At 38.7% G+C, this 12,420-nt stretch overlaps 1 protein-coding gene across 3 annotated transcripts in view; it reads left to right on the forward strand.

Moving 5' to 3' along the window:
- Positions 1-12,420, forward strand: part of LOC124147687 (cytochrome P450 10-like) — a 49,332-nt gene that overhangs the window by 20,627 nt on the left and 16,285 nt on the right. The window contains exons 1-2 of one of the 3 annotated variants that reach the window (XM_046518414.2): positions 5,620-5,761; positions 10,880-11,076. In XM_046518414.2, the coding sequence (XP_046374370.1) occupies positions 5,718-5,761; positions 10,880-11,076 (241 nt within the window). In that variant the 5' untranslated portion in view covers positions 5,620-5,717. Of the gene's footprint in view, positions 1-5,619; positions 5,762-9,300; positions 9,390-10,879; positions 11,077-12,420 lie in introns of those variants that run through there. The other 2 variants (XM_046518416.2, XM_046518415.2) reach the window with 2 other exon arrangements.

Raw genomic sequence — 12,420 nt, forward strand, 5'->3', positions numbered from 1 at the left:
CTCCATAAATCATGCCAATTATTCGTAACCTTCGCCGTCAGATAATCTCCAACGTAATCGCCTTGTTGAACAATAATTAAGACTACAGTTCAGAATATTCTCATATATTGCTTGGATTTAGCGTCTAGGAGTTGCTTAACTTTTTTATCTATATTTTTTTATATCCTTAATTTACCTGAGAATAGCAAAACAGATAAGGGCCATACAAAATGTTCATTCAATAATGCCTTACGCAGATCAGTCTCGATGTCAAAAAGTGAAAAGAACATTGCTTCAATATGGATACGTTTATAAACAGTCAGGGTTATATGGAACTAGGGGGCTCTTCTGTCTACATATGCTCTTAAAGTGTTTATCAAAAGACATATTAGAATGAAGAGCTTGAAGTTTTAAGAACCTTGCACTCTTGTATCGGGCGTGTATGCTTTGTTCCCTAATGTGAAACTCCGAGAACACAATGACTGAGCATGACGTTTTATAAGTGAGTGAGTGAATTGGGTTTCACGCCGCTTTGATCAGTATTCAAGTTATATCACGGCGTGTCAGTTTAAAGTGGGAGGAAAGCCAAAAGTGATGTAGTTCTCAGACGTGTACCACTTCGGTGAAACCCACGAGCACGGATATTGTGCTGACAAACCTAGAAAAATAATCGGGGTGCTGATGGTTTGATGTCGTCTCCCTAAATTTTGTGAACGACGCGTCAAGGTTAATGTAGGGACTATATAGCTCTTGCATGTGTGTGGTGCTGTACTGAATGACACGTGTCACACGAGATTTAAACAAATATTCAGGATTCAGGGCACAATGATGTCCTCTCTTCATTAAATAAACTACATTATTCACGGAAATTCAATGATTCAGTTCGGTCAGAAGTATATATAGTACCAATGTTATATTCTACTACACGTACACAAAGGATGTGCCCATAAACAGGGCACCCTTGAAGATTGGGGGCAGAATAGGTCTTCGGCAACCCATGCTTGCCCTAAATGGCGACGAAGAGGCGACTAACGGGATCGGGTGGTCAGGCTCGCTGAGTTGATGCATGACATCGTATCCCAATTGCGTGGATCGATGCTCATGATGTCAATCAATTGATTGTCTGGTCCAGACTCGATTATTTAAAGACCGCCGTCATATAGCTGGAATATTGCTGAGTGCGGCGTTAAACAACAATCAAACTTAAAAAAACCCCACTCGATCCCAGACTTGGTCCGTGCGAGTGAGTGAGTATGGTTTGACGCCGCTTTTGGCAATATTCCAGAAATATCAGGGCGGGGTACACCAGAAAATGACGTCACACATTATAATCACGCTCACTAGACATGAGATACCAGGCATATATTGTCTCTTCCTAAACAAAGCGCGCATATACAAGCATGACCCAATACAAACTAATGGCAAACTTGGTTTAACTGCAATCTGAATTTGAAAAAAATCTTTTTAAGACCACAAGATTAATAAGGGAGAAGGCGTCCTAAGTTGGAGAACGTGTACCCAATCCCAATCACTTTTTGTGAATAAAATATGTTTAAATCAACACGGTTCCCCAACTTCCTTTTCTTGAACTTCACGTGTATATTGTCATTGAACTGTATTTCTGAAGAACGTCCGAATTGAAGAGTCCCCAAAAACCTTGTTTAAGGTTTCGCATTTGAATGAATTTCGGTTTAAATGGATTAAACGTAACAAAAGGTAGGTCACACTACCAAGTTGCAACGTGATGTTGTTGTTGTGACCGTGGACACACATGGCTAGCAGTGGCAAGGCTGCACGTGACGTCCGCGCTCCCTTCACCTGTATACACACGAGGCATGGACCTAGACTCGTGGTATTGATTCTACCTTGATGATACATTCATAGGGTCTATTAATATGCTACAGTATTGTGTCAGTGACAAACTTGGTCTTAATATTCGTCCATTTGGTGTGATATGTTATGAACACAGCATCCATATGATTAGAAGCAGCTGCAGGCAGTTGTCAGGGGATTCGTCTGGGTGCGAGACAAATGGGGCTCGTGATGTTCCCTGCAGTGTCATCAGTCCTATTATGCTGATTAATATAATTGTTATTGTCATTGTCATTGTCACTGTCATTATCATTATCAATTATCATTGTTCTTATTACAAGGATAATAAACAGTATGATAATAACAACAATAATAAGGTCCATGTCACATTATATACAATGTACTTGTTTACTGCTCCTGCTTCTACTACTACGACTACTACTACGACTACTACTACTACTATTACTACTACTACTACGACTACTACTACTACTACTACTACCACTAATTATAATGAGGATAACAACAGCAACAACAACGTGAAGCTGAGTGCTCCCATCATTGTGAACGAACTGGAGTACCATTGTGGTTACATGAACTGTTTCCAATATTCCAGATACATCACCACGGCCACTTGGTGATCACATTTCTGGGGTCGAACAGAAAACTGAATATGTAGAAACTGACTGGCATAATACGTATACACTTGAAAATTGGTTTTGACCAAAAAGTACAAACGTTATGAAAATATACCAAGCTGAAAACAGCTGATGAAACACTGCAAACATAAGTTCCAAAAAACAACTATGATAATGTTCCTGAATCAAATACACCACCATCGAATACCCTTTTCTTATTTATCCAGTTGACGCAAAACCCATGTACTCGAAACATTGATAGCATTGAAATCATATTTTGAAATTCAGCACAGTCCTTAATTGCCTTGAACATATTGTCATCAATACTTTTTCTCAAGCTATGGTCATGTTAGATAACAAGGCGCCTGTATGTTACTAATTATAAGTATCTGGTATAGTTTATGGTATTTGGAAAGTATAATTAGTATTTGGAAACGTATCTAAGTATAGCTTCATTTAGATCAACACTCACCACTGTAAACATTCATTCATTGAGCTAGCACTGTGACCTGCAATAAGTTAAATTCATGCTCCTATCGAATCGATTTATTTTTCTGTGGTCTATACACCGATATCCCGTCACTTAAAGGTCATTTCGTTACTGCTACGTACATAGTAATGTTGTTATTTTCAGCTCTCCAAATACGCTAATCTGTTTTTATCATGGTTTCTATATTTACCACAGATCGTCATATCTTTGCTGATAAAGGCAAATGTTACCCGATTAAGGTATCCTTGTGTAATTGCATGTAAATATATATATATATATATATATATATATATATATATACGTGCTGTTGATGATGATGATGATGATGATGTTGATGCAAACCGATATATCTGAAGTGATTTTCATATACATACAATTTCACATACAAAACACTTTCCATATTCATAAGAAATAGACTGTACGATTCCGATTACATCATGAGCATGTGTTTATGAATCACTATTAAACCGTCATGATACTTGGTGTTCGCGATAAGGTCAGCGTATCCTGCCCGATCGGCGGCACCCGTCAAAAACACATGCAAAGTCAAGTCAAGTGTTCACCTGAACAAACACGTACACATTTGGTACAAGTCAAATCAGGGAATTGCATTTTCGTCACTTACGAGTCAAATTTGGAAATGTCCTCCACATGTCTACCATAAAACGTGTTGAAAGCTTCACTGATGCCTTGAATGTTATAAATAACCTCTGAACAAGATTCGTATGAAACGCTTTGAAATGTCCCTAGAAAGTTGTGAAATGTAGACACCAAAGGCTATAGCTGTTACATATAGGGAAAGTTGACTATTGGAAAGTTCAGAAAGTCCAGTCATCACTCTCATACAGTCAGGTAGAGAGTGTTTTGTCAATCTGAATCTAAATGCACAGATCTAAAAATGAAACTGAAGAGGCGGTCTCACTGGTCTCCTTTATTTCTAGTTCGGATGGGTAAATCAGTGGAAGTGAATTGGCTATTTGATGGTTATTGAACGATATCAGATCATCGATATACCTGAAGCATAAGTTAACCATCTCGGACAAATTAACTTGCTTTGACTTTGCCAATCCGAACAGAAATTCCTGTTCATATACATACAGAAAGAGGCCATCAAGGCGGTGAGCATAATTGGAGATCTCTATTTTTATTTCGTTCTGAGGAACGTGGTTGTGTAATTTTGTCGTGCAGCTCACATCCACCATTGCTATAAGCAATAAATGACATGGTATAAAACGGGGGTGAACGTCCTTGTTGTCGAATATGAAACGTAGCGTCTTTGTGTTTTTAATGTGGTTCATGTACCTTACGTATACTTTGGCCCTCTAAGCGTTGTGGATGTTGCGCATAAACACATGTTCGTCTGGGGGTCCACAACTGTTTATTTAGACAAGAGGTCTGACGTGTTCAGGCCAAGTCAAGTCTAAACTAAACTAAACCTACACTGCCCGGGTCTATTGCCTGGTCCTTGTATAGAACAGTTTCGTCTGCTGAGTGGTCATGGTCTTTCCCTTGTTCACACCCACGTGTACTTTAAACTATTTGCAAATATATGATCAATAGATGTCCAGCGCTTGACCACTGTCACTTTTTGGTCAAAGTGTTATTGACCAAGGTGTTGAATTACTGACCAGGATATAATCTCCAGAACTACTGACTAGGGTGTAGCCTCCAGATATCGGTTCAAAGGGTGGATGTTTATTTCGAACCAGTACGTAGACTGTTAACATATACTATGGGACCGTCTATTAATGCCTTGTGGTGACTTGCCATGGGTCCCATCTAAAACGGAAATGCCAACAAAGATGTCTCGTGTCATGAGAAGCTAACTCTCTTATCCATAACCTGCTTAACAACGTGTTCAGTTGATTCCCACGTGTTTCACAACGCATTACCCACTAGACTAGATAGAAGAGAATGGGTGAGTTGGGTTTAACGCCGCTTTTATCAGTATATCAGTTATATCACGACGAACCCATGCTTGTCATAAGAGACAACTATGCTTGTCGTATGAGGCGACAAGCGGGATCAATTGGTCAGGCTCGCTGACTTTGGTTGATGCATGTCGTCGTATCCCAGTTGCATAGGCCGATCCTCATGATGTGTATCTCTGGATTGTGTGGTCCAGACTCGATTATTTACAGACCGCTGTCATATAGCTGGAATATTGCTGGGTGCGGCGTTAACCAACAGACAAACAATACAAATATATTACGGCGTGTCAGCTTAATGTTTGAGGAATACCTGAAGTGAAGCAGGTCTTAGACGTTTACTACTTCGGTGAAGCCAATGAGCAGGGGTATGGTGCTGACATCCCATAAATATAATCGGGGCGAGCCGGGATTCGAACCCACAATCATAGCCTCCTGGTTTGTCCAAGGGACGCAACTCTGCACATCGAATTGTGGCGCTTTAACGACATGGCCACTTGTGCTCCCGAATGTATCGAAGAGAAATTAGGTATATAAGAATTTACTCAACAACGACTTCACGTGGGGCTTGACACTGATGTCAACTGACGTCAACTGTTGATAAATGTGTATACCTTTAATCGGGAGGACATATTTATTACAAAATGACTTGACATGTTTTCAGATGTTTTCATTTCCTTGTCAGAGGTTTGCTGCCTACCTTAACCTTGAGCTGTCACCTGAAGGACAAATTTGTGTCTGTTTAATCGAGAAGAGTTCCAATACGTCACCGTATATTTGAGCAATACAATAGCACTGGTTCGATCGAAGCTAAACATAGGAAGAAACAGTCATACACGGAAGCGAACAATAATTGGTACATGTACACTGATGTATTATCATCTTCGTGGACATCTTAATTGCTGGAACGAAATGTAAGTAGCTGTCTGGGATACGATACCGTTCTAATTAGAAGCTTGTGTGTGGTTAGTTTGTGCTGTCGACCGCGTTACATCTAGTGCGAGGCCAAGCCTACAATACCAGTCAGTATATATTAACGAGGACAAACACGTGCTTGGAAAACACGGGTCACGTTGACCATCCCACGTGAGGTTACTGTGTGATGAAACGTACTGTGTGGAGACAGGTCAACCCGGCAATATTGTCAACTTCACTTTGTCAAAGGTATCGGATATCGGATGAAAAAAGGGACATTCATTCAAACGGGTAATAGATTAAGAACAAGATAAGTGTCGTCGGGACGCTACGGTGGCCACGGCCCTCGCTGGGTTTAAATTGTGTAGTGTCATTCCTTTCGCGAACACCTAATGTTATTATTGTTATTTTTATAGATTCGTAGGGGTATATCTTGTAGCTGTCATTTAGTTTGAACGCTATGAATGAATTCATTTAAGCCAAATGACATTTTGAATCAAACTGAATCCATTTTGTACCCACTTTATCAAGGGCTTGTAGCAGTCAAATGGTGAGCAGTTAAAACGGTGGAATTCAGGATATTTGCATAAAATATTTGTAAATATGCAAATGATGGCTGGTTTAACTTTGAAGCAGAGTTTTAATTCATGCCACCGTGTGTGCTTTAACTATTTTATCATCCAAAACTTGCAACATCAGGAGATACCGCTTGCGTGAGATCAAGTAACTTCTCCTGGGAGATATCGCTGCAATAAAACTGCATCACAATGTTTTGGAGACCACGACGTGACAATCAAATGACATCACTAATCTGCTACTGAAGTTGGTTAGATAAACCTTTTTACACTCAAGGCACTAGTTATTACTGTTTACAAACTGAAAAAAGGAAGAACGATGTTGGGTAATAAACAGAATCTCACCCTCGTGCATAATATCAAATATATCAACACTCGATTGACACTTTTATTGACTCGTGCAGATATATTTGATATCAAATGACTCTCAGCTGAGATTCTCTATAAATCAATATTCTAGATGTAAAATGGTTATCAAGGTAAATATAGATCATGCACGATAAAGGTCACTGGTCGTCTCATCCTAAGAGGCTACATACATTAGAAAACTGTTCAAATTGTTCAAGTGCTGACAATAAAGGCCAACTTTAAACTTTTAATCCCAAAACATATTTCGAAGAAAGGGCAAATTATGTCAAGTTGTTTGATTAAAAAAAGTGATGGAGCCCGTGTTTGAATTAAAGTCAGTGATGAAGAAATATTTGTTAATAATATCTCATATACTTCAGTCTTTAAAGTGATTGAGTATAGTATTACGCAATATTCAGCAATATCACGCCGGGGGACACCAAGAATGGGCTTCACACATTGTACCCATGTGGGGAATCGAACCCTGGTCTTCGGCGTGACGAGCGAACGCTTTAACCATTAGGGTACACCACTGCCCAACTCTGCTAAAAACTGATATGTGTTAAGAATGATTAAACATTGAACTTTTTTCAGACGTTAGCAAGGTGTTGATGCACACTCAACTCCGGTAATACCTAATTCAGATTCGGCAGACTGTGATGAACAAAATCAAATAATTATTTTGGTTCATAGGAAGAGACTTCGGATGAAACAAATTGGTTAGAGGGTTTCTCGGAGTTCCTGACATACAAGATGCCTCTTCTGTAAGTTCAGGGGCTATAATAAAACAAAAATTGGACACTTTTATATATAGTGATATTGAGCACCGGTACGGAAGTCCTCACAAAGAACGTCACCCTTCTCTCAAAAAATGAACTGAAGAGTTCCGCATCATTAGACAGGCGATCCTGACGCATCACAAAGTATGTACTTGACGTTGGTGACGTCAAAAGAACTGAAACAGTGGAAGTTCTTTATGAATTGAGGTATCGGATTTTACCTTAATGGCCTTCGTCTCGATACTTTGTGTCGTCTATCCTAGTTTATACTTCTGGTTGATATTTCAGGAGGCAGTTTTGGAAACGTGCGTCATTGGAAACAGAAGCGAACATATGTGATCTTAAGCTTGCTCAATAGTCCAATGAGTTTAATGGAACATGATGCGAACAAATGAGAATACGATGTTTTTAATGCTTTCTCGGAGAAATGAAAACAATGGTGTATTAAAAGAACATGTATGTGAGAATGTATTTCTACTTTGTGAATTATTCAAAAGTTACCTTAAGCTACAAAAGGCATTAATAATATTCAGATCGTTCTTATCTTATTCTGTTGTTGAAATAGCAAACTTTGTTATTTCACAAACTATAGATATTTTTTTGTCACGCCGAAAAACCAGATTCGATTCCCCACAAAATAGGTAAAATACGTGAAGCTCATTTTGGTATTCCCCATCGTGATATTGTTGGAATATTGCGAAAAACGGGGTAAAACCATATTCATTCACTCACTTAATAATGTTCCTAAAATTATTAATTCCATCAATGTCGAGGTATTTATTCAACAGCCCGACCGAGTAGCCTGTTAATAATCGGAATAGTACTACCAAAAATATCTTGAAATTGGATAAAACATTTCTTGATAAATAACCATTACTTTGTCGAACCACATGTTAACGAACGCAATATAGCTATTACCACAAAACAGGTGCCCCGTGGAATTGTAAAAATAGGTTTGTCATTACGGGTTCCAACTAAATGAGACGACGTTTTCAACCAAAATACCGAGTTCCTTTACCCATTTACTCGATGACATAAAAAACACCCGGCAAGATATGATAGTTAATCAAATAAAACATTACCATACTTTCAAATAGTGAGACCTGGTGTTCGCGCAAAGGTGAGCGAATCCTGCTCCGCCGGTAGCACACGTCACAAACGCGAACTGATTATAGAGATGCTATCAAGGCGCAGTATCTGGAACAGACTAGGGCAACGTACCGCTCGCTTGTCGAAAAAGCCTTCTGATTACGATTAGAAGAATTGTTGAATGCGTGTTACCCTGTACCGTTGGCGATCGTTGCTCATGCTTTCAACCACTGGTTTGCCTGGTACAGAATTTATACTTTACATACCACTGTGACATAGCTGACCTTTTCTGGCTGCGGCATTGCACAACATTCTTTCACTCATTAACCGCATCTATAAAACTGTTCAACGAATTAGTACCGCTTTTCTGTAATGGGTTTAGTTTAATTACAACCCATTTTTAAGCGTAAACCTAGATGGTTTTAATTAATCGTATTTTGCGTTACATCCGGATTGCCTTTTAACTTTATACCGACAAGTCACATATGTGGCAATGAGAGAAATTATTCCTCTTGAAAAATACATACCATATATACCTTATCAAGCTCTTACCGGCAAACTATCTTATCAGTTTATGATAAAAACTTATCTCAAACGACGAAATGTGAAATTAATTCTCACCGTACAGGAGTGGAAAGTTGTTGGTTTGTCTGCGAACAAATGCATGACATTTGAACTTCCTTGTCACTTTCCCTCTGACGTTACAGTGAATCAGCGAGTCACGTGGCTCATGAATATTCATATAAGTAACTACATAACTACCTGAAGCTTTTGTTAAGACATTACTGGTAATGTATCGTTTGTGATATGCGAGGGCTTGGCACCACGACATAAAGGTAAGGCAGACATATAGATTTGACAATTACATGCGTTCATGTTTTCAACTTTATTTTTTCCGTTCACAAGCCTGTTTCATCCTCTTCTACGGATATCATTTCAGGACATGTTAAATAATATGAAATAAACATGAAAGTTCTGCGTGATGAATTATAGCATATTTACTTCAGTGCATATGTCTATATCTATATGGGTCACGACACGTGTCATAGATATAACTATTATATTTTTATCTCTATATTTAAGTGGCACTTTAAAAATCTGCAGTGTCAATAAAGAGTTGATTGTTGGATTTCCGCTTCATCCCTCAATCAATGCGACGTTTTGATATTGATGCGTGTACATTTATCCACCAGGATTCTGTATTCTATGGTAATCATAAATGTATGATATGACAAAAATTCGCAACCTGAATCAAATCAGTTTCTTGGTTAGAACATAGGCTTTCTTTTCGCGAACACCTGGTGTCATCACTGAACTTCAGCGAACCATTCACGTAATTTTCAACGCTCTTTTGAGCGGAATCTGTTTCGGCGGATAATTGAGACTGGTTATTCTCTGGCATTGACTTTACTTATTTGATCAGTTTACACTCAATTAATCCCCCGTTAAACTCCTGGCGGGAACAAAGTCATCTTAACTTTTCTCTGATACTGCAACATACACACGGTTGGTTTTAAAATCAATCGTGTCATGAATGATGAATACTCTTGAAGACACGTGAATGGGTTGAGGGAATGAAGTGTGTATTTATATCAGTGAGGAAATCGATTTTAGAAAGTGCTGGCACTTCACATTCGAGTTTGACAAGCAACCTAATAATATCTAAACCTACTCTCCTTGTATATATGTCAGGTCTTTATCATGCCATTTGCTTTGAGAAATAGAGGGAATTTTTGTAATTGCCGAGACCCAATCTTTCAACAATACTCTCTGGGACATTTCTATCCTACCGGTTTACATGTTGATGGTATCGAATACACTTGGGTTAAAGGACAAACGGCACAGGTTTTTCGCATGACGTAGTTTCGAAACAGACACGTGGATTGTTATGTAAGGCAAGTTCTAACTTTGAATACATATACGTACATATGAATTACATGATATAATTACAGAACCGGACATTACCTTATGTTTAACACGTGCAATCCTTTTGAATTTTGAAAAATATAAATCACAATCATCCACTTTCTTTGATTTCTGCTTCTAATCTCCCATGGTGCCGAAAAGGACAACTTGATTCAGAAGGCACCAAACGTCTTTTTCATAATCCAGTACAAGGTGCCAGGTTTTTTTAAACAGATCCTTTGGAATAATCATTTTCATTTACACCAATACAAGCTTTTTCCTTTACTTATTTCAGAAAACTAAGCTTCCACGACCTTTCAATGTTAATGTCAATGTTAAACTTGAACCTCACATACCTAGAACTCTAGCAAATGATCCACCGAATGTAAACATTGTCTGTATGCTCATTTATCGATTTCAGTACAATGCAGTGTCCGCGGTTTTTGCGTGCTGGAGCGAGAGCGAAGGGACAGGTAGAGCTTATGGCCGGCAAGTCCAGTGCGTCTGTCCCCAGTCTTCTTGACCACACCCACATCCAGCCATTCGAGGATATGCCTACACCAAGCGGTCCAAGAAGCTGGCCAGTCATCGGGGCATTATTCAACTTTAAACCATTCAGTAAGTCTATTCTCTGTGAAGTTGTCATGTGGTCCAATAGACTGGTTGTGATTGCGCACACATGGGAGATAATCATTGTGTTTTGAGATTTGTTTTTTTGTGAGCTTACTATCCCCGAGTGTTTCACGAACAGCCTGAACTTTTTTGTTGATTCGATGATCGGAAAAGTCAGCTTCAATTGGTACAATTATGGACATGGATTTCTCATTAACCGTGTAAATCTTACAAAGAAAGACATTTATGTTTTCAAAAGGTTCTTTCAGCAATGAGACACTCATGACATGACTCTGAATGGCAATGACGTCATCATGATATCATGTTTCCATGACAACCAAACCGACTGATTGGTAGCATTCAACAAGTAAGCTAAAAGTTACGCTGTCACCTTAATAAAAAAAGAGTGTCATATTGCAATTCAGTTACATAATTTATGTGGGACTGAATGCATATTTTTAAACAAGATAGCCAGACGCCGTGAAAGGTTGAGGGGATATTTCCGAAATGCCAAGCCCATTGAGCAACCTTTTCGACCATTCACATTTACATTCCCTTTTGATTTTTGTGTTCCTGGGATCCCCTTAACCAGACTTTATATGGGTTATCCGTACCTCGATAAAAAAAAGCATAACGTCGATACTGAACCGCAGTTCCGACAACATCAGTTGCATCGTCTTGGCGAAATGGCGAGCGGATGACGTCCTGGTAATATAATCTCCCCAATGTAAACTATTAACAGCAGCTTCTTAAATTATACGAACCATAAGGATATTCCAAAGCATAGTTAGGTGAAATAATGCTGAGTGTACATTAAACGACAAACAAACAAAGCATTGTCATTTAACATAAGTTAACCTTCGGGGCCTGCTGCCTACTCCTCCCTAGCTAGTCTGTGTTAAGTGAAATGGTGACGTTTCTCAAATCGTAATACTTAGAATGATATTATTTAATTGTATAGTTAATTTTGACATTTTTGAAGGCACGGATATCGATTTCAGTGGCTTTGTAAAGTAAACAATTTCTTAAATAAAACATATACAGGCATCATGGACGTCATGATGATGTAAGACCTATTGATCATCTTACAAACGAAATATCAAGGTTTTTATTGTTATTAGTTATTTTTCCAAAGTACGTATGATTCGATAGAATATATCTACGTTACAACACGGTGTAAAATAGTGCTTACCCGAACATGTATGATCACACCGACAGCGGAACAAAGGCACAGTATTCCCAACAGTAACGCCATTGCAGCCCTGTTAAAATTTAGGTAATTCTATGCCAACACGATGTGGTATATTTGTTTTTAGCAGTTTCACCACGAATGCAGGTCGGCGTGATACA

This window comes from Haliotis rufescens, unplaced genomic scaffold (assembly GCF_023055435.1).
Source record: "Haliotis rufescens isolate VD_foot unplaced genomic scaffold, xgHalRufe1.0.p SCAF_32, whole genome shotgun sequence".
In the NCBI taxonomy this organism is placed as follows: domain Eukaryota; kingdom Metazoa; phylum Mollusca; class Gastropoda; order Lepetellida; family Haliotidae; genus Haliotis; species Haliotis rufescens.